Source organism: Bos indicus, chromosome 20, assembly GCF_029378745.1.
Source record: "Bos indicus isolate NIAB-ARS_2022 breed Sahiwal x Tharparkar chromosome 20, NIAB-ARS_B.indTharparkar_mat_pri_1.0, whole genome shotgun sequence".
Taxonomy (NCBI): domain Eukaryota; kingdom Metazoa; phylum Chordata; class Mammalia; order Artiodactyla; family Bovidae; genus Bos; species Bos indicus.
In genome coordinates, this window is record NC_091779.1 from 39,277,210 (window position 1) to 39,299,835 (window position 22,626).

At 41.4% G+C, this 22,626-nt stretch overlaps 1 protein-coding gene across 7 annotated transcripts in view; it reads right to left on the reverse strand.

Moving 5' to 3' along the window:
- The window catches only part of RAI14 (retinoic acid induced 14), a 162,236-nt gene that overhangs the window by 31,739 nt on the left and 107,871 nt on the right, over window positions 1–22,626 (reverse strand). For all 7 annotated transcript variants that reach the window (XM_070774777.1, XM_070774779.1, XM_070774780.1 and 4 more), the window contains one exon: window positions 4,333–4,421. In XM_070774777.1, coding sequence (XP_070630878.1) covers window positions 4,333–4,421 — 89 coding nt within the window. The remainder of the gene's footprint in view (window positions 1–4,332; window positions 4,422–22,626) is intronic.

Sequence of the window (22,626 nt, forward strand, 5' to 3'; positions counted from 1 at the left end):
CCAGGGGATGTTCCTAACTCAGGGATTGAACCTGTGTCTCCTGCATTGCATGTAGATTCTTTACTGCTGAGCCACCAGGGAAGCCAAGGAATGGGGGGAATCCCACAAACCAAAAACATGAGTCATGAGCTTCTTCCAGTTTGGGGATTTCTTTTTCTGATTTGTACTATGAGAGTGTTTGGCTTGGTGATAATCACAGCTTTTTTATTTTTTTTTAAAATGTGAAACATTTTAAAAACCTGATGTGCAAAAGAGACTGGGCGCTAGGATGTTCACATGTATCCTCTCACCCAAGCCTCCAAAGCCATCTAAAATGATAATAATTGAGATGTACTGGGCTTTCCTGATGGCTCAGACGGTAAAGAAACTGTCTGCAATACAGGAGACTCAAGTGCAATCCCTAGCTCAGGAAGATCCCCTGGAGAAGCAAATGGCAACTCACTCCAGTATTCTTGCCTGGAGAATCCCATGAACAGTGGAGCCTGGCAGGTTACAGTCCATGGGGTTGCAAAGAGTTGGACATGACTGAGTGACTAACACTTTCACACTACCGGTACTACACACAAGGCTTTATCTACTGACAGTATTCTGCTCCTGAGATTGTTTGTAAAGCACTTATGAAAAGTCTGTGGTCAGACTTCCAAACATTTGATGTGGAAGGATAGTTGATAAAGAAAGATACTAAAATCCCTTTGCTTCTGAACTTAAATCCAGTCACCAGTTTAAGAAGTAGGTAAACTGTACCAAGTTAACCATCCTGTACACTTTGTGGATATAAAGAATTAAAAGGGTCAGTGTAATGATGTATTTTGAAAGCAGGATTTTTTCTGAAACTCTGCAGGGCAGTTGGATTTATGGTAACAGATTTTCATACGAGTTCTCACTGGGTATTAGAATTGAAGATAACTGGATCTTAGCAATAATATAGCAACACTTCAGGGAGGTTGACTGAAAAGACAGCATCTATGAGCTGATTCTTGAGAGTCCCTTGGACAGCAAGGAGATCAAACCAGTCAATCCTAAAGGAAATCAACCCTGAATATTCAGTGGAAGGACTGATGCTGAAGCTAAAGCTCCACTACTTTGGAGCTTTATGATGAGAAGATGAGATAAGAAGACTCATTGGAAAAGACCCTGATGATTGAAGATAGAAGGCAGGAGAAGGGGATGACAGAGGATGAGATGGTTGGATGGAATCACTGACTTGATGGACATGAGTTTGAGCAAACTCTAGGAGATAGTGAAGGACAGGGAAGCCTGGTGTGCTGCAGGCCATGGGGTCGCAAAAAGCTGGACACAACTTAGTGACTGAGCCATTTAATTCATCCTTTCATCAAATGTTTTGGGCTAATGACAACCATTAAGCACAGTGACTAATGTCCTTGCCATTCCCTTGGATTCTGACTCGCATTCTTGAGAAGGAGAGAAAGGAGTGGGTGTTATAGCCAACAGGAAGGGCATGAGCAGTAAAAGCCATCACGTTTATCTTGTTCACTGTAACAGGAAAAACTCCGAGAAGTGTTGTTCTAGATAACGCAACAGATTTTCCGTACTTTTATCCATGCCGCTTTTCCTTCTTTTGTTCCTGGGTTCTGTTTGCATGCTTTCAAGAAATCACGAGAAGTCAGTACCTCATTCAGACTAAAGCAAAACAATAAGCCCAAGGACCAGAGTGTGGACCTCATTGTTAGAAATGAGAGAAAAGTGACAGGCAGCTCGAGACATTTCCAACTCACAGGATGTATGGAAGCTCTTCTGGGGCTGCCAAGTGCTATGGATTCTACCAGTTTCAATCAGAGTTGAAAGAAATGGGCTGTGACGGTTTCCACTAACCAGCCCAGAGAAGAGTCCAGGACGGGAGGATGGGTCTGCAGTTTCCCCTCCAGCTTGTTTTTAGTTCGTTTTTTTTTTTTTTTGGGCCATGCCTTGTGGCATGTGGGATGTTAGTTCCCTGACCAGGGATTGAACCTGTGCCCCCCTGTAGTGGAAGCATGGAGTCTTAACTACTGGACTGCCAGGGGAAGTCCTCCCCTCCAGCTTCTTGGAGAGCACTGTCATCTCCACTGGCAAGGAAGAGGGAACTGTGCTGGGGTGTCCAGGTCTCACTGCATGACTCCCCAGGCTTTCAGGAAATAAGTGAGGGCTCTGGTAGTAAATACAAACTCTATCCACATGGTATTAGACAGCCACAAAAAACTATGCTTGAGTTTTTAGTACAGGAAATGATCATGGTTATCTTTTTTTTTTTTTTTTTAATGGCAGGATTTAGAGTTTATTATATACTGTGATCTCAGCTATGTAAAACTGCACCAGGAAAATCTGGTAGGAAATACTGCAAAACAGTAAAAATTTTTTTTTCTTGGAGTAGAACCACTGGTTATCTTCTTGGTAGTTTTCTGTATTTCCCAAATTTTCTAGAATGAACATGCATTAAACATTTTTTTCCCTTTAATAAAAACATGGGGGAGCGATACTCAGTTACAATGGAAATAATGAGACTCCTATCTATTTTTTAACATCAAATGCAGTTAAACAAAATTATATTACAGCTCAAATTTATTCACACTAAACAAACTTTTTTAGATTATGATTTTCTTAAAGAAATCCCATCTATAAGAGGACACACCTCATCAAGGGGATGGTAGCTACTCTTACTGCTCGATGTGTATGTGGTACAACTTTAAAAGTAGTAACAATAAACTTTAAAAACAAAATAACTGGATCTTGGCATTAGAGATGATTTTTAATTAGCAACATAAATTAGTGTTCCCTTCAAGGGAGTCACTTAGGAAAGCATTCTTTCTTCTGCTGGTATTATAATAATTTGTGTTCAGTCATGTCTGACTCTTTGAGACCCCGTAGACTGTAGCCTGCCAGGCTCCTTTGTCCATGGAATTTTCCAGGCAAGCATATTGGAGTGGGTTGTCATTTCCTTCTCCAGGGGATCTTCCTGGCCCGTGGATCAAACCTGTGTTTCGTATGTCTCCTACAATGGCAGGCAAGTTCTTTACCATGAGTGTCACCTCAAGTATTGCCATTTCTCAAAATATTTATTTTGGAGCTTTCTGTGGCACTGCTCTGGAAAATCATTTTGTTACTTCAATCACTCCCTATTTTTAACCAAAAATGGTTTTACCAGATTGACACCTCCTTTACCTGACTTGACTTTAACTGGCTCTTCATCTGTCATAAAAAAACAAGTCTATTCTCAAAGAATAAATACTCCCAGACCCTGATATTATTTTTCAAGTGCCACAGACTTTATGAAAACAAGTCTGAAACATGAGTTTTCCGGCCATATTTTGAGTAATAATTGTATTTTCATAACACTTGACCAATCTGGCCCCAAGATGACTACTCTGAGGTGTGTTTTCAGGTGGGAAGCAAAAGGGATCCATCACAGATTAATGAAAAGCCTCAATTAAAGACTACAGAACAGACTAATCTTATATTCTAGTAAAAACCAACAAAAGCCTATTAGAAGACAAAGATTTTCAAGTACAATAGAGAAATGAAAAGCCACCAGTACTTGCTTCCACCTTTTGGACAACAAGGGGCAGAAACTCAGGCTGGCAACCCAGGGACTCCTTTCTATAATACAACGTTCATAAAAGACAGGACTACACTTCCTTTTCTATCTGACTCGATCATCACTTATCAACACTGGCTTCACGTTAGAATCAGCTGCGAGCTTTACAAAAGTACCAACTGGCTGGAAATGTTCAGAAATTCTGAATCTCTGAAGACAGAGCTGGGATATATATGCATGGTGTTGTCTGTAGGTGTGTGTGTGTGTGTGTGTGTGTGTGTGCTGTTTATTCTTTCCCTTCTTCTTCTTCCCCCTTTTAAGCTCTTTCGCCCTTCCTCCCCTCCAGTTCCTAGGTGATTCAGATGCACTAAAACACAGTAAGGGGTGCAGACCATGGGCAGCTGATCCACATGAAGATCCTGCCTTCTGTCCACAGAACCCACTTCAGCTAGTTGATGAAATGAGCACCTAAACAATTCCCTCCATTCATCACTTTGTAGAATGATTCATAAGAACAAAAATTGGGGGAGAGTACTTGGTCCATATATATCATCTTAGAAAATAAAAATTTTAAACGAGGGATAAGAAGCATAGTCTCTAGTTGATTAACCACATATAAGATGAAAACACTTGTAAAGGCTCAAATAATGAAACCACATCAGAGCCTAGTCATTGGAGGAGATTCTATGTTTTTCTTTTGGTTGATCTGTATAGACTGTAAATCTTCCACAAGGAATACATATCATTTCTGTGATACCTACTTTCCTGCTGGCCTGTTGACTTAAGAGAAGAAGATTACATACCGGCAGTATCTTGGGCTGTCACATCCACGCCGTGTGTAACCATGACCCTGAGGCATTCCACATGTCCTTTTGTAGCAGCAAGATGAAAACTGGAAAAGAGGTAACACAATCTCCTTAAGATTGCCACTCTTTACAGACTTACCCCAACCATGTTTTTGCCTTTTGTGTATACTATCTCTCACTTAAGCTCCAAACCACCTCGAGAGTAGGTCTTACTTTTTTCTCATTTTAAAAAGGAGAAAACAGAGGCTCGAAGTGGTCTGATAATTTGCTCATTGATACTTTTTATTAAGTAATGGATAAGGAGCTAGATCTTAGGTCTTCCCATGTAAAGACAGGCTTGAAAAAAGTAAAATTCAATGACATTTCTTACCCCTTTAGGAAAAAATAACCAGAGTCCCAACTTGATTCAATTCCTAAATATATAAGTAATTTATCAACTTTTTTCTGTTTTCCAGTGTTTTTTTAACAAAGCCATTATTTTTAAGCAATGCACTCTCTGAAGGCAAATTTGTCCAAGTCAAACAATGATTAGGGTTCTTGGACAGCATCAGTATCAAATCCATTGTTGTGTTTTAGCAGATAGCAATAGTTATCTGTAGTTGTACACAACTACACAACTTTTTTTTACATGCCTAATGTGCGCCAAGCATCTTATTACCCACTTTAGTACATTAGTTCTTTTCATCCTCATAAAAGCCTTTTAATTTTTTTTTTTTTAATTTTTTGGCCACGTCAAGCAGCATGTTAGAGATCTTAGTTCCCTGACCAGAGACCAAACTCATGCCCTGTGCATGGGAAGCAGGGAGTTTTAACCACTGGACCACCAGAGAATTCACCATAAAAGCCTTTTGACATGAGTCCTAACACCATCTCCATTAGATGGCAGGCGTCTACACTCAGGTACAAACAGCATTAAAGGAAGCCCACAGTCAGGCACTGGAACTCAGTGACACTTGAGGGCACAAACCTCGCTCAGCACATTTAGACTTATCATTAGAAAGAGATAATATCCTTATAACACAGGAAGCTCAGCTCAGTTCTCGGTGATGAACTAGATGGGTGGGATGGAAGTGAGGGTCAAGAGGGAGGAGATATATGTACACATATAGGTGACTCACTTTGTTTACAGCAGAACTAACACAACATTGTAATGCAATTATACTCCAATGAAAATAAATAAATATTTAAAAAAAGAGACAACATCCAATGCCACACCCATCCTCCCCGCAGATCCCAGGGGTGAAGGGCACTTCCACGGGCAGAAGGAAAGCAGAATTCCACTGAGCAGCCATGCCTTGAGAAGGAGGTTAATGCACGTCTGAGCTCTCCAACTGCCTCAGACCTGTCTTAGGGAGTTACCTTCTCAGGATACTTGGTGTCTGTAACTCTGAATTAATGCCCAGGTAATATTCTTCCATAGCACAGGATCTGTCACTGGGGTCCATAGTCACACCCAAGTAGCAAATCCAAGAGCTAAACTGATTTAAACTCAGGTGAGCTTGACCCCACACCTCTGCTCTGGAGAACTGGGCTGACTGAGGGTTGGCAGGTCAGCAAATAGGGTTATATCAGTTCCGGTTGCAGATCAGCCATATGTCAGCTATGTATCTTTGGGAAGTCAGTTTAACCTCTCAGAGCCTAAATTTCCTTCATTGTAAAGTGTGTGGATAGACTCAGATGCTTGCTAATGTTCCCTCCAGCTCTTACATTCTATCATTTTAGCTTCCCTGGCTCTGATCACATCGACCATTTCTTCATTTGTGCAGCAACTTATGTGTAATGTTTCTTTCAAGTCAAAATCTACTTTATAGTAGATTTACACATTTTGCGTAATGTTTACACATTACAGTGAAGCTTTGATCATATGGAATGACTTGGGAACATGCGACTTGTTTAAATGAAATTTCTAATTAAATACTGCTTAACCAAAAGGCAGGACAATAAATAATAACAGCCGTTTTCAGCATTGTTGGGGTAACTTAATTTTATAATTAGTAAACTTCATCTTTAAACAGTGAATCATTTAATCACAGTGAAAGGTTTCCAAAATTTCCCCACCCTTAGTAACAGTGTTGGTGCTAGTGGTAAAGAACCTGTCTGCCAATGCAGCAGACGTAAGAAACGCGGGTTTGATCTCTAGGTCGGGAGAATCCCCTGGAGGAGGGCATGGCAACCCACTCCAGTATTCTTGACTGGAGAATCCCATGGACAGAGAGGAGCCTGGCGGGCTACAGTCCATAGGATCACAGAGTCTGGACACAACTGAAGTGACTTAGCATTCATGCATGTGCAGTAATAGTGTACATTACATAATTTAATTGCTCTTGAGGACATGAAACCACTAAGAGACTCAATTATTGAAGTCTGCTTTCAAGGCAATGGATCTAAATACCCCAGATTATTAAGCCCTAATATTTATTAATATTTATCTTCTTTTCTTAAGGTCTATGTGCTTGCTTCTAAGCTGTTCACTCTGCTATATCCTATGACCAGGGGAGAACTCAATCAAAATGATCTGGACCAGGCAGCCAAATCTTTTGCTAAAGATGAAAATACCAGGAATAGAAATTAGCACTCACATGCACACACACACACATGCAAACATGTAAAGATACAAAACTTTGGACTGAAGTTTAACATATGGACTTCCCCTGTGGCTAAGCTGGTAAAGAATCTGCCTGCAATGCAGAAGACCTGGGTTCAATCCCTCGGTTGGAAAGATCCTCTGGAGAAGGGAAAGTTTACCCACTCCAGTATTCTGGCCTGGAGAATTCCATGGGCTCTATAGTCTATGGGGTCACAAAGAGTTGGTCGTGACTGAGAGACTTTCACTTTAACATATTTACGCTACACATGTCATAATTGTGTAGTTTGCTAAAACTTCTCAAGTGGAACATGTCCCTTCTGCTTTCATACTGAAGAAACACAATGTGGCCAGAGACCCAAAATCCCTCCTTGTATCTCCTCTTAGCACCCCAGAAGATCTCCATGTGCCCCTTCTAGTTGCTAACTCCTTTCTCCCTGTGGTAACTATTTTCCTACTCTAAGACTTCCTGGATTTCCTCAGCATGCATGCTCAGTTGCTCAGGCATGCCCAACTCTTTTGTGACCCCATGGACTGTAGCCCACCAGGCTCCTCTGTCCATGGAATCTTACAGGCAAGAATATTGGAGTGGATTGGGTAGCTATTTCCTCCTCCAGGGGATCTTCCTGACCTAGGAATCAAAACTCACATCTTCCGCACTATGGGCAGATTCTTTACCGCCGAGTCATAGGGGAAGCTCTGTATTTTCTCTGGATTGCACACTATATTTACAGGGCATTGAACCTGCAGACACATGTGACAATGAACCATTTCTGTAAGGCCAATCCTGCATGCTGATAAATGTGCTCTGATGAATGTGACACGATATTCTATGGATGGCTTGGCAGTTGTGTAATTTTCAGCATCATATTTGAAAGGTCAGTGGTCATTATAAGTCAAGAGAAGTGAGGTGTTAGGAAGTTAGGCTCATTATCCAATCCAATTTTCTTAGACATTGCTTTTTAAAATGAAATTATTATAGCAATCCATCTTTGATGGCTATAACACATTGTATTGAGGGATCCAGTTAATTAAGGTTTCACTGCATATGTTTTAATAAACTGTGTGCATGTGATTTTATTCTGCTGTCTCTCTTCAGAGTTTAAATCATGAAGAGACTTTTTCCTTTATTTTGGGAAATCTCCAATTATTCTTCTGCAGAACACTGTGTTCTGATGAAAAAATAAAACGAGTCTTTTCCCAATTCATAATTTTATCCTCATACATTTCACCTGAAACTTCAGCACTCGTTGTTCTTACAGAGAAAATGAACTAGTATAAAGATAAATAATAATAAACAGCCAATTATCCATATATAATGATAGATACTCATGCTGGTATTTTTATACTGCAGAATCTCATATTTTTAGCTAATCAAATCATTCTTAGTTGATGTAATTCAACTAGCTAAACCAATATTTCAAGGTGTTTCTGAAAGGAGACTCATTTCCAGGTGTTTATTGTGGATGTCACATAAAAATTATTCTTAAGGATCTCATTTATCGTATCTTTTCATCTCTGAATTTTTCTACACATATACTTAAAAGATAAGCACTTTGCAAAGTAGAAATAATAATGCGATGAAATCTTTTGTATCCAACAACCTTGTTTCATGTATACCCTTACCAACCATTATTATTTTTTGAAGCAAATTTCATGTCATATCATTTCATTCTTAAATATTTCAATGTATTTCTAAAATAAAATGGCTCTTAATGAAAATGTAGTAATATCATCACAACTTAAAATTTTGTAATTTTTCAATAATGCCAAATATTCAGGAATTGAATATTTCCAATTGTTTCATAAATATTATCATTTTTGAATAGTTTATGGGAATCAAAATCCAAAAAAGGTCAACATATTGAGATCCGGTTGATGTCTAATAATGTTCCCTTTTTCTTTTTCGGTTCTTGCAATTTGTTTTATGAAAAAGCCATACATTTGGGCCTGTAGAATTTTCAGTATCTGGATTTTTCTGCATCTCCCTCCCCACAGTATTTTTTTAACATGTTTCTCTTGCCTCTACCTGTTCTGTAAACTTGTAGCTAGGTTTAGAGGCTTGGTTTGATACAGGCTCAGTTTTTGGCAAAGCAACTTTATGAGTGGTATCATGTACTTTGACTGAAGACACGTAATGTCTAGCTGGCTCCGTTTCAGTGATGTTAGCAACCACTGATAATCACTACTTGGAGTCATCCTTTGATTTGTGGTTTGCCAAGTGGTGACATTTTAATCCATGATTTTTTTCCTATTCATTAGCTGGAATTCTTCTAGAGAAAAAATTCCCTTGATGACAATTTAGTTTTCCAGAAATATAGTTCATACAGGAAAAAGAAACATCTGATCTTTTACTTTAAATGAAAGCCTTCTTAAGAACAAGTTGGTTGCCTGGTCTCTTCTAAAGGAGACCAGTGTGGTATGAGAAGATTAATGTATGTAAGTTAAATAGACATGTGTATGATAGCCAATCAGTTCTCCAGATTTTTTGACAAACAAATTTAAGCATTTTCACCACTGTACATCCCCATATTTAATACTACAATAAATGCATGTCAAACCCACTGCCAAAAATATTTCAACTCTGCATGTAATTGAGTTGACTGTTTTAAGATATTTGGGCATAGTGACTAAAATGCTTTGATGGGAGAATGTGTCAAATTACCTTAATTGCACAGAATATGATAAGTGACTTCAAAAGGATTTTTGGATATAGTGTTAAGGCCAAAGTACGAGCCAGTTTAAAAGGTTTAAGAGACCCCACTCCAAGGATAAGAAAAACAGTTGACAAATAAGAGCCAGTGCTCAGTCTAGAACATGATGCAAAAAAGAAATGCTATAATTCAGATTTTAAATTGTAGATTTTCTTGATAAAATAACCAACACCCCATCTACAACACATATGGGCACACACAGGGCTGTACATACTACAGCCATGTTCTAAAACTGGGAAGGTTTTTAAAAGTTCTACGAGCATATCCTGTGAAATAACAAGGCTTCTTCATCTTCAACACCATATACTACATTTTATACTCTATATAAATACGGTACACCATTCTTTGTAATACATACTATATATGCTATTTTATACTATGATCTATCATTTAAAAATATGTGGGCTAGATTTAGAAAGAGAAAATATAAAATAAGAAAGAATAACCACCAAGACATATAGTTATTTGGTATTTATTGATCACTGTGATAAAATACTCTGATACTTATAGAGTATCCCTTTATTTAATAATACATCCAAAAATCATTTTACTACCTAATTTGGGATAAAATGTCTATAACCTGAGTTTGCCAAATCAATCATCACATCAAAGAACAACCCAAATGATCAGTGTACTGATTTAGCTTTGCCCTGTTCTTAAGGAAGCTGTACAAATGCACAAGAAATAAGGTACAAAGTAGACAATGAGATGACTGTCAGCAAGTCCCCCACACCAACACCACTTACACATTCAGTGCAGTTACCTCACACCCGAAGAGCAACAAATGACCAACAAATGCAGCTGTGTCATTTGGTCAATTCTCCTCCAGCTGCTGGAAGAGAAAGCCCTATCTTCCCTCTTTCATTCCCCCAGCCCTGTGCCTAGAAGCAGCTCTTCTTCTTTTTTTTTTTTTTTTTTTTAGAAGCAGCTCTTCTCAAGCTCTTAAGCCATTAGACAGAAGGACAAGGTGGGAAAACTACCTTGCTATTCTGTGTGTACTCAATTTGGATACCCAGTCATTATAAGGTTTTAACTTCAGAACATCTGGTCCTTATTCCAAACACCCAAGATTTTGAAAAATCAGACAAAACTTCCAAACTTTAGAGCTTTATTAAAGCTTAGAGGAAGGACAATGTGCAGCCAGATGAGGAAGTGTAACAAGAAGCAGGATACTGGGAAGGCAATACACATAATCTTCAAGGGCTCAGGCTAACTGGGTTTGAATCTGCACTCCGCCGCTTATTAACATTGAGTGGTCTTGGGCAAGTGGTCTCTGTATCCCAGTTTCCACATGTGTAAAATGGGCTGTGAGGAATGAAATGAGGTATATGCAAAAAGCGCTTAGCAAAATGTGAAGCATGGATACATATCCAAAGAAATGCCACCAATTATCAGAGCCTCATCAACACAAGGCAAGGAACAGGGACGGAGGCATTCTGCTTAATAAAAGGATTTGTCTCAATGTTCAGAAAAGACAGACTAACAGAAATTAGGTCAGAACCATCACTGCTTAAGAAATGAAGAAAGAAATACGGTTTTCTCTGGGTATATGCTACTCAGCGCTCTGTTGTGATTTAAATGGAAAGGAGATCCAAAAAAGAAGGGATATGTGCATACACATTACTTATTCCCTTTGCTGTACAGTATAAACTGACACAGCAATGTAAAAGAAGTATACTCCAATAAAAAAAATAAAAATGAAAAAAAAAAGAAAAGAAGAGAGGAGGAGGAGGAGAAAAGCAAGAAGAAAAGCAAGGAGGCCCGGGAGGGAGGTTCCAGAGGGAGGGGATCTATGTATACTTAGGGCTGATTCTCTTGCTGAATGGCAGAAACCAACACAATGTCATAAAGCAATTATCTTCCAATTTTTAAAAAATGTGAAAAAAAAAAGAAAGAAAAGCAAGAAAGACAGAGTTACAGACAGTCATTGATGACCAAAACAAAACAAAACACCACCAAAAACAAAAACCATCTGAGATCAGCCTTGTCTAATGCTTACGCTTGAGCCGCTAAGTAAGATTCAGGCACCTTCGAGAAGTGACAATCCCCAAAGCAGGGTGTGGCAGCAACAAGTCATTAGCATTTAGCCTCCACTTGAGTAACTTTTTATAAGATACTTAAGTGGAGAGCTGGGTTTGGCTGGGTGGGAAAGCATGGCTAGTCATTCACAGAACCCAGATCTGTAAATGACAGTGAGTAGGTTTCCTTTCTTATGCAGTGCCGGATACACGCAGGCATCCTCAGAGCAGCAGTCCCGGCGACTGGTGGGTGCTGGTCAGGGCTGCAGGTGGCATCTGTGGTGTTACCTCAGGCTTGAGGAGCAGATGGCACCCCGAGTCCGCACACAACTACGGAAGCTCCTGGTTGGTGGCCTCTAACAGCCTGTACCCTGGATAGCTGATAGAAGAACACACCTCTAGGTAAAGGCAGTTTGCAGACTTGGGGGAGGTGGGTAGGAAAAGAACTAGGCTGAAGAACAGCCCCCCTCACCCCAAAACAGAGGCTGTTCTTGACAAAGTTAATCCCAGGGCATTGGAACTAATTTGAGCATGGAATCATTTCTATAGTTGTCTATTTTTATAAACTGCTATAGCTAAATATATTAATTAATTTACATATTTACCATAGTAAGGTATTTATTTATGTGCCGACACTGTTCTAAGCACTGAGAAACACGTGGTGAATAAAGAAGCCCTCATGGATCTCAGCTTTTCACAGGAAGACTAAAGATAAACCAGTGATTCTCCACGGGGGCGATTCTGCCCCACCCAGGGGACATTTGGCAACACCTGGACACAGCTGTGATTATTATTCACAGGGTGGGGGGTGGTTTCTAATGTATAATGACCAGGAAGGAAAGGGAAGAGACTAGTCACTCAGTCATGTACGACTCTTTGTGACCCCTCGGACTAGAGCCTGCTAGCCTCCTCTGTCCATGCGATTCTCCAGGCAAGAATACTGGAGTGGGTTGCCATTCCCTTCTCTAAGGGATCTCCCTGACCCAGAGATTGAATCCATGTCTCCTGCTTGGCAGGCAGATTCTTTACCACTGAGCCACTGAGGAAAGAACAGAGACGCTGTTATAACATCCTACAGTGCACAGGACAGCTCCCCCAAACAAACAATTCTCAGACTAAAATGTGAATCGTACCAACATGTCAAAATGTCAGTAGTGCCCAGGTTGAGAAACTGTGACAAACTGTTTAAAACAAATGCATGATGCTGAAAGATAATCCTATTAAAACAAATTAAATAAAGACTTAAGAAACAGCATGGGCAGATCCCAAAATTTTTATTTTACGGTATGTGAATTCGGCATTTTAAAATGCACAATTCGGTTGTTTTTAGTATATTCATGAAGTTGTGCAACCAACGTCACTATCTAATTCCAGAATATTTTCATCAACTTAAAAAAAGAAAATTCATATGCACTAATATTCACTTCCCATCCTATGCCTGCCCTTGGCCATCACTAATCTACTTTATCTATGGATTTGCTTATTCTGGACATTTCATCAAGATGGAGTCATACAGTAGGAGATTTTTTTGTGTTTGTCTTCTCACGTTTGGCCTCTTTTCAAGGCTCACCCATGTGTAGCACATACCAGTATGATACTCCTTCCACTGAGCGGATATATCACATTGTGTTTATTCATTCATTGGTTACGGACATTTGGGTTGTTTCTACTTTTGGGTTATTTTGAATAAGGCTGCTAAAACATTTGTGTACAAGTGCTTGTGTAGACGCCTGTTTTCAGTTCTAGTGGGTACAGGCCTAGGAGTGGAATTGCTGAACCATAGAAGGGAAAGGGCAACCCACTCCAGTGTTCTGGCCTGGAGAATCCCAGGGACGGGGGAGCCTGATGGGCTGCCGTCTATGGGGTCGCACAGAGTTGGACATGACTGAAGGGACTTAGCAGCAGCAGCAGCAACGGTAACTATGTTAAAGTCTTTAATGAAATGCGAGACTACTTTCTAAAGCACCATTTTACATCCCCAGCAACATGAGGGCTCTAATTTGTCCACATCCTAGCCAAGCCTTGTCTGGCAAATTTTAATTTGAGAGATGAGAATTTTAATTACACCTAAATTTCCCACAGAAGAAACACTTAAGTCTTTCTTAATGAACCCTTTGAGGTAGTTATTGTAACTAATTATCAGCTGAAATTTCTCCTTAGAGGAATAGAAAAGTGAAGGCAAAATGAAATCAGAACATTCTTGGGCTTTGTCTCTGTAGGCTTTTACACCTAATTAAAAAGTGGGGCCTTTCCTTTTTTTTTTTTTTTCTGTAAATCAACTATACTTCAATTTTTTTTTAAATTTTATTTTTAAACTTTACATAATTGTATTAGTTTTGCCAAATATCAAAATGAATCCGCCACAGGTATACATGTGTTCCCCATCCTGAACCCTCCTCCCTCCCCATACCATCCCTCTGGGTCATCCCAGCGCACTAGCCCCAAGCATCCAGTATCGTGCATCGAACCTGTACTGGCATCTCGTTTCATACATGATATTTTACATGTTTCAATGCCATTCTCCCAAATCTTCCCACCCTCTCCCTCTCCCATAGAGTCCATAAGACTGTTCTATACATCAGTGTCTCTTTTGCTGTCTCGTACACAGGGTTATTGTTACCATCTTTCTAAATTCCATATATATGCGTTAGTATACTGTATTGGTGTTTTTCCTTCTGGCTTACTTCACTCTGTATAATAGGCTCCAGTTTCCTTTTAAAGACAAGAAATGTCACTCAAGTGTCGATAGGAATATATTTTATGAGACAGTCTATTGGCTTATCCCTTCATTTAGAGAGGTCAAGAACTCCGTGGAGGAGGGAGGGGTATAAAAACCTTTATCCATCTGCCCAACCCCAGGCCCAGTGACAGGGACACTCATCACTGCCCAGGGATACAGCAGGGTGGCCATCCAGACTCCAGTACAGCTGAAGTGACAGCACTTCAGTAGCCTGAATCTTGGATGTTCTCGGGGTGATCCATGGACCAGGAGCTATTGGACATGCAGGCTCTCAGGCGCCACCCAGCATCACTGATCCAAAAGCTGTGTTTACAAGTTTCCCAGTTGATCCCCATGTACGTGACTGCTTTCAAAGTAGTCTGCTGCAGTAGTCTGCTGCTCTAAACAGAGGGCGAGTTCAGAACCTCGCACCATCCTTTTCACCAAGGCACCCATTGTTTCAAACTTCTTTTGAAAACATAATCCCTTAGCCTTGAAAGCAATCTTGTGGATTTGCCCCACAAAAAAGGAATCGATGCTGTTTTAAGTTTCATTATAATAGGCCATGTTTAGCTTTCTTGTAAAAAAAACTCAGCTGGGCCCTTCAACAGAGGGGTAACTAAAAGGCACAAACAGAGTGGCCTGCAGATTTACTTCATGTTCCTTTGATCCCTTTGCTGCTTACTGATATTTGGAATTTCTCTGCTTTTGTCACTTGGAAAGTTCCCAAGGTTTCTGTGCTTACGAGTTTTATGATTCCCCATCCCGCCCAGAACCCACCAACCATCCTTTCCTCTTCCTCCTCCCTCCCTCCCACTCCCATAAAAAGACCAAGAAGACCTGGAGAGCCCAGAACAACAGCTGTGTGGCAGCCCAAAGGTGCAGAAGGAGAACAGCAGGAAAAAAAACGAGTAGCCCAGGAGGCTGAAACACCACGCTGGGCCTGCTGCCTTGTCATCATGCTTGAGGTACTAACTTCACTTCTCTTGCCTCTAAACCATATTTGAGCAACTAAAAAAAAAAACAGTGGCATCAACAATAATAGCAGGATTTCTCTGGCGGTACAGTGGATACGAATCCGCCTGCCAGTGCAGGGGACATGGGCTCTATCCCTGGTCCAGGAAGATTCCACCCGCCCTGGAGCAACTAAGTCTGCACCCTGCAAATACCAAGCCCTTGTGCCTAGAACCCGTGCTTCACACCAAAAGAAGCCCATGCACTGCAATAAAGAGTAGCCAGAGCCCGCACACAGCAACAAAGACCCAGAGCAGCGAAAAATAAAAATAAATAAAAAATTTTTTAATATTTTTAAAAGCTGCTTATCTATTGAAATACCATGCCCCATAACTCATTACATCCCCCAACAAGGCTCTGGAAGGAATAACTATCATCATCCCATCTTACAGAGGAGGAAGCTGAGGCACAGAGAAGTCCAGTGAACTTGCACAAAGTCCCAGAACCAGTAAGTAGGGGAGCCTGAATTCTGACCTTGGTGTTCTGCCTGCAGAGTAGGCCCTTCATCACCATGCACTGAGAAACCACAGTACTTGTTAGATCTGCCTGCAAGCTATGAAACACCACATAATACAACTTACTGGCTATGCCGCTCTTAAAGAAACAAAGTTTAAATTAAAATAACTAGAAATATTTGGCCAAAAGGCAAATACAGGCTTCTTACTGGGGCAGATGAGGGTTGCCCTTGGTCTCAAATGAAAAGGAATGTATCCAATTGCCACAGCACACAGAGCCCAAAACAGAGGCTTCATATCCTTCAAAATCACTCAGCAAGTTGTGCAAACTTTCTCGAATTCAAAACCTCGGGACAAGGCCACGATATTCTTCAAGGTCCTTAACCTGAAGGGGATCTGAAACTGCTGCTATTCAAAAGCCTGTGAGTGATGGCCATGAAGGTTCCTTTTACCTTGCAGAGCTATTACCAGCACAATTCTTTTGGTTCCTGTTTGCCAGCTGAACCATATATTTGGAGGAAACACAAACTCGCAGGGCTACTTTCAGAAGACTTGGATTGTTAATGCATGTTCATTCATAGCTTTCACTTGAACTCTTTCTTGAGTGAAGGATTTCACTCCAACTCTTTCTTTCTTCACAAGCAACCCAACTCCCGATCCCAAAAGAGCTGGCCAGCCGAGTGAGGTCAGGAATGCAACAGGCTGGCCACCACCAGCAACTCTCTAGTCCTGTCCACTGCTTCTGCAACCAATTTTTTACTCCCCAAGTCAAGCTATAGAAAATAACCATACACCAAACCCTACTAGCACCATCAGACACACCCAGAATTCCAGCAAGTTAGAAGACTGAGAAGAATAAACTGGTCTAACATTTCACTTCATAGATGAAGTCGGTGAGGCTCAGGTTGAAAGTAGTGAAAGTGTCAGTCGCTCAGTCGTTCCTGTCTGACTCTTTGTGACCCTGTGGACTGTAGCCCTCCAGGCCCCTCTGTCCATGGAAGTCATATTCCTCTGCCCATGGAACTCTCCAGGCAAGAATACTGAAGTGGGTTATCTTTCCCTTCTCCAGGGATCTTCCTGACCCAGGGATTATACCCAGGTCTCCTGCACTGCAGGTGAATTCTCTACCATTCTCTGAGCCACCAGAAAAAGAGAGGTTAGGGAAATGTGGAAAAGATCAGGACTTGAGTTCACTACCCTGACCCTATTAGCAGTTCCTCCCTGCTAAGCCCACATCTCCCTTCTTTCTTTTTAAAGCTCTTTATTTCCAAGAGAGGAGTAACAATGGTCAGTGAGACTCAGAAATACTTCACAATAATAACCAACTTTTCCTTTTATTATTTATATTATTATTTCACAATAATAACTAGCTTTTCAGAGTTGGACTATAAGGAAAGCTAAGCACCAAAGAATTAATGCTTTTGAACTATGGTGTTGGAGAAGACTCTTCAGAGTCCCTTGGACTGCAAGGAGATCCAATCAGTCCATCCTAAAGGAAATCAGTCCTGAATTATTCATTGGAGGGACTGATGCTGATCCTTTGGCCACCTGATGTGAAGAACTGACTCCTTGGAAAAGACCCTGATGCTGGGAAAGATTGAAGGTGAGAGATGGGGACGACAGAGGATGAGATGGTTGGATGGTATCACCGACTCAATGGACATGAGCTTGAGTAAGCTCCGGGAGCTAGTAATGGACAGGGAAGCCTGGTGTGCTGCGGTCCATGGGGTCGCAAAGAGTCAGACACGACTGAGCGACTGAACTGAACTAAGAACATCAGCATTTCCCCCAAATTGTCTATACTTTAACTGCATTCCTTTTGTAAGGCATCTTTCTGGAAGGGGAAAAAAATATTAGATCATATGAATAAGGGAAATTAAGTATTTGGAATTAGGATTTAATCCAAAATCTTCCCATGGCCCACCAGGTTCTATATGAGGGGCTACTGGCTCCCACTGTGATCTCATCTTCTAGTTGATTCTCTGTTCGCTGGGCACATCAAACACTCTCCTACCTCAGAGCATCTGCCCAGCTGTTCCCTCCACCAGGACAGTTCTAGAAAAGTGCATGGCTTGTACCTCATTCCAATTCAGGAATCTGCTCAAATGAAGGCATCTGCTCAGAGAGGCCTTTCTTAACCAGGTTTATTCATAGTGGCCCCTAGCTGCTGTTTTTTTTTTTTTTCAGTGCACCTGACATTACGTTAAAGAGGCATGTGATTATTGTCTGACTGCCCTGTTAGAATATACCTTCCTTGATGGCAGAGATTTTGTCTAGCCTATTGCAATTTTCCTAGCAGAGAAGTGATCTGGGGTGAGGCATGGGGGTAATGCAGGTTTCAGTTTTGAATTTGTCTTTTCTATCTGAAGTTTCTATTTTGTGTTTCACTAAACCAAGGCACAGGCTTCCCTGGTGGCTCAGTGGTAAAGAATCTGCCTGCCAATGCAGGGGACTCAAATTCAATCCCTAGGTTGGGAAGATGCCCCGGAGAAGGGAATGGCAACCCATTCCAGTACTCTTGCCTGGGAAATCCCATGGATTGAGCAGCCTGGGAGGTCACAGCCCATGGGGTCACAAAGAGGACTTAGTGACTAAAAAACAACAAACCAAGGTACACCTATAAACTGGCATGACCATGTTTTTTTCAGGTGGTAAGTTCTTAAGAGAGAAGCTGTGTTATGTGTTATGTTATTAACTTTGCTTCCCAACATCATATCATATAGTGTGTCCCTTGGACCAGCTAAGACTTTAGCATCATGGGGTGGCTTGTCAGAAATACAGATTCTAAGGATCTTGCTCAGACTCAGGGAAGAAGCCTAGCAATCTGTGTTTCAACAAGCCCCCTAGGTGATTCTGAAACATGTCCAATTTTTAGGACCACTAGCATTGTAGGCAGAAGCAGGAACTAAAAGTCAGCACTCTTTGGTTTTGGTCTCAATTTAGCAATCTCCAAGGATGAGACAATAAAGTCACCCACAGTCGTCAGCTTCAGTTCACTCACCTGGTGCATATGATCATGGAAGCCTTCTACAGCTCTAAAGTCTGTGATTTCAACCCAGCCTACCAAGTGTTTCATGGGACTTACTTGCTGCAACACCTAAATTTTAATGAGGTCACTCAGCTCAAATGAGGCTTAGCATACATCAAATATTTCAGTGGGACAATCCTTAATCCTTAGACCAGGATTTCCGTTTCAGATTATAATCTGAGGGAAAGGACGGCATCCCTGTCTAATAGCTTCTAGTCAAAAAGCCTTGAAAAACTATTCTCCTCTGAAACTATTCTCCTCTTGTAGCAGGGATCAACTCCAGAGGCCAAGAGAAATCGCCTCCGGCAGAGAAGTAGTAAGCCTGCCTATGTTTCAGCTATTTCAAAGGCAGGTGCAACAGTGACTCTGATCACTGCTATTATCAGTAACTGAGGCGGCAGAAAGTTTGAAAAATGGAAACATTGATTGCCTTCTCCTGGTAAACATTTCAGGTAGATATAATAAAAGGTGACTGGCATAAAATAAATAAAGACAGTAAAAACAGGATTATTGTTATTAAGTGCCCATAATGTGCTAACAGAGTCAGCCATGCTTCTTCTCAGGGCAGAGGTCTCCTAGTGACAGGAGGAGGAGACGCTTAGATGAAAGATCACATACCCAGAGCTAGGAAACCCCGAGACACTTAAGCTGAACATTAGCTCTTTTTCCTCACGACTGTTTGGTTTCACGAATGCAGTCTGAAAGTAGCACTTAGGAAGTATGAAATCTTTAGGGCAAATGATCTGTCTCTTGTATTCATGATCAGTGCAAACAAATAGAGGAAAACAATAGAATGGGAAAGACCAGAGATCTCTTCAAGAAAATTAGAGATACCAAGGGAACATTTCACGCAAAGATGGGCACAATAAAGGACAGAAATTGTAGGGACCTAACAGAAGCAGATGATATTAAGAATATCATCTGTGTATTAATTCTGTGTATGAAGAATACACAGAAGAACTATACAAAAAGATCTTCATGACCCAGATAATCACGATGGTGTAATCACTCACCTAGAGACAGACATCCTAGAATGTGAAGTCAAATGGGCCTTAGAAAGCATCACTATGAACAAATCTAGTGGAGATGATGGAATTCCAGTTGAGCTCTTTCAAATCCTAAAAGATGATGCTGTGAAAGTGTTGCACTCAACACGCCAGCAAATTTGGAAAACTCAGCAGTGGCCACAGGACTGGACAAGGTCAGTTTTCATTCCAATCCCAAAGAAAGGCAATGCCAAAGAATGTTCAAACTACCACACAATTGCACTCATCTCACATGCTAGCATGGAGAAGGCAATGGCACCCCACTCCAGTACTCTTGCCTGGAAATTCCCATGGATGGAGGAGCCTGGTAGGCTGCAGTCCATGGGGTCGCTGAGGATTGGACACGACTGAGTGACTTCACTTTCACTTTTCACTTTCATGCATTGGAGAAGGAAATGGCAATCCACTCCAGTGTTCTTGCCTGGAGAATCCCAGGGACAGGGGAGCCTGGTGGGCTGCCGTCTATGGGGTTGCACAGAGTCGGACACAACTGAAGTGACTCAGCAGCAGCAGCACATGCTAGCAGAGTAATGCTCAAAATTCTCCAAGCCAGGCTTCAATAATACGTGAACCGTGAACTTCCAGATGTTCATGCTGGATTTAGAAAAGGCAGAGAAACCAGAGATCGAATTGCCAACATCTGCTGGATCATCAAAAAAGCACGAGAATACCAGAAAAAAATCTCCTTACGCTTTATTGATTACGCCAAAGCCTTTGACTGTGCAGATCATAACAAACTGTGGAAAATTCTTCAAGAGATGGGAATACCAGACCACCTGACCTGCCTCCTAAGAAATCTGTATGCAGGTCAAGAAGCAACAGTTAGAACCGGACATGGAACAACAGACTGGTTCCAAATCAGGAAAGGAGTATGTCAAGGCTGTATATTGTCACCTTGCTTGTTTAACTTATATGCAGAGTACATCATGTGAAGTGCCAGGCTGGATGAAGCACAAACTGGAATCAGATTGCTGGGAGAAATATCAATAACCTCAGATATGCAAATGATACCACCCTTAAGGCAGAAAGTGAAGAAAAACTAAAGAGCCTCTTGATGAAAGTGAAAGAGGAGAGTGAAGAAGTTGGCTTAAAGCTCAACATTCAGAAAACTAAGATCATGGCATCCGGTCCCATCACTTCATGGCAAATAGATGGGGAAACAATGGAAACAGTGACAGACTTTATTTTCTTGGGCTCCAAAATCACTGCAGATGGTGACTGCAGCCATGAAATTAAAAGATGCTTGCTCCTTTGGAAGAAAAGCTATGACCAACCTAGACAGAGTATTAAAAAGTAGAGACATTACTTTGCCAACAAATGTCCATCTAGTCAAAGCTATGGTTTTTCCAGTAGTCATGTATGGATGTGAGAGTTGGACTATAAAGAAAGCTGAGCACCAAAGAATTGATGCTTTTGAACTGTGATGTTGGAGAAGACTCTTGAGAGTCCCTTGGACTGCAAGGAGATGCAACTAGTCAATACTAAATATTCATTGGAAGGACTGATGCTGAAGTTGAAACTCCAAGCCTTTGGCCACCTGATGTGAAGAACTGACTCATTTGAAAAGATCCTGAATGCTGGGAAAGACTGAAGGCAGGAGGAGAAGGGGACGACACAAGATGAGATGGTTGGATGGCATCACTGACTCGATGAGTTTGAGCAAGCTCCAGGAGTTGGTGATGGACAGGGAAGTCTGGTGTGCTGCAGTCCATGGGGTCACAAAGAGTCAGACACAACTGAGTAACTGAACTGAACTAATTCATGACTCCCAGACTCTATTACCCAGAATGGGTGATTTGTACCAATTTCCAAACCTTTCTGACCCATACTTTTCTCTTCACAAATTACTCCAGGGTGATTGAGAGCATCAGATGAGAAATACTGGTAGAAACTGACATGATCTTTTTAATGGGTGAAAGATCAACTATCTGTTGACTGAAGAACACATATGAAAGCCCCCAGCCCAGTGTTGGGTACTCAATATTAACATGACAAATAACAACTGTTAATTGTGTAAGATAGGTACATAAGTAAACAAGACCCATCAAGTTTAAGAGAGGTAGTGGTTGAGGTCAAGCTCAGCCCTGTTGGAAATTAGAAAAGACTTCATGAAAGAGAGGGCAAACTGGACCTTGAATGACTCTGCAGCCTATATGGTGGTGGTGGTGGTGGTGGCGGCCTTTTGTAAAGTGTCACTTTCAGGGATGCAGGCAAGGAAGCAGGAGCATTTCTAAAGGACAGGCATGTGTTGAGTGATGTCATGTGCCTCAACCCTTGAACTGTCTGGTGGCTGCCAGCGTGAGAACCTCCTGCCCCAGGTGCCCTCTCCTCCCGTGAGGTTAGTCTGGATGGAGGTCAACGCCTGCGTGTGCTGCCGGCCACGCCCACTCGCCCCGGCTCCGCCCTCTATCACAACTCCCTTTCCCAGGCTCTCCTGACCTCTGCATGTGGCGGCAGGCCTCGCCCCTGAGGCAAAGCCAGATTGCTGCAACCCTGGGCAACAATAAGCCATCTGAGTGTCTAAAATCCTTCCTTTTCAATATACTTAATCCGACTTTGCAAAGTTTCAAAATGAAAAAGTCCTGTGACCCCACCAATATTTTAATCACTGTAGTTCTTAATCCCTGTATCTATTCTCATCAATTTGCACCACTTCCTGGTTACAAGTCTTCCTTCCAAAGCACAGTTTTGCAACCTGATCTGTTCAGCTTTA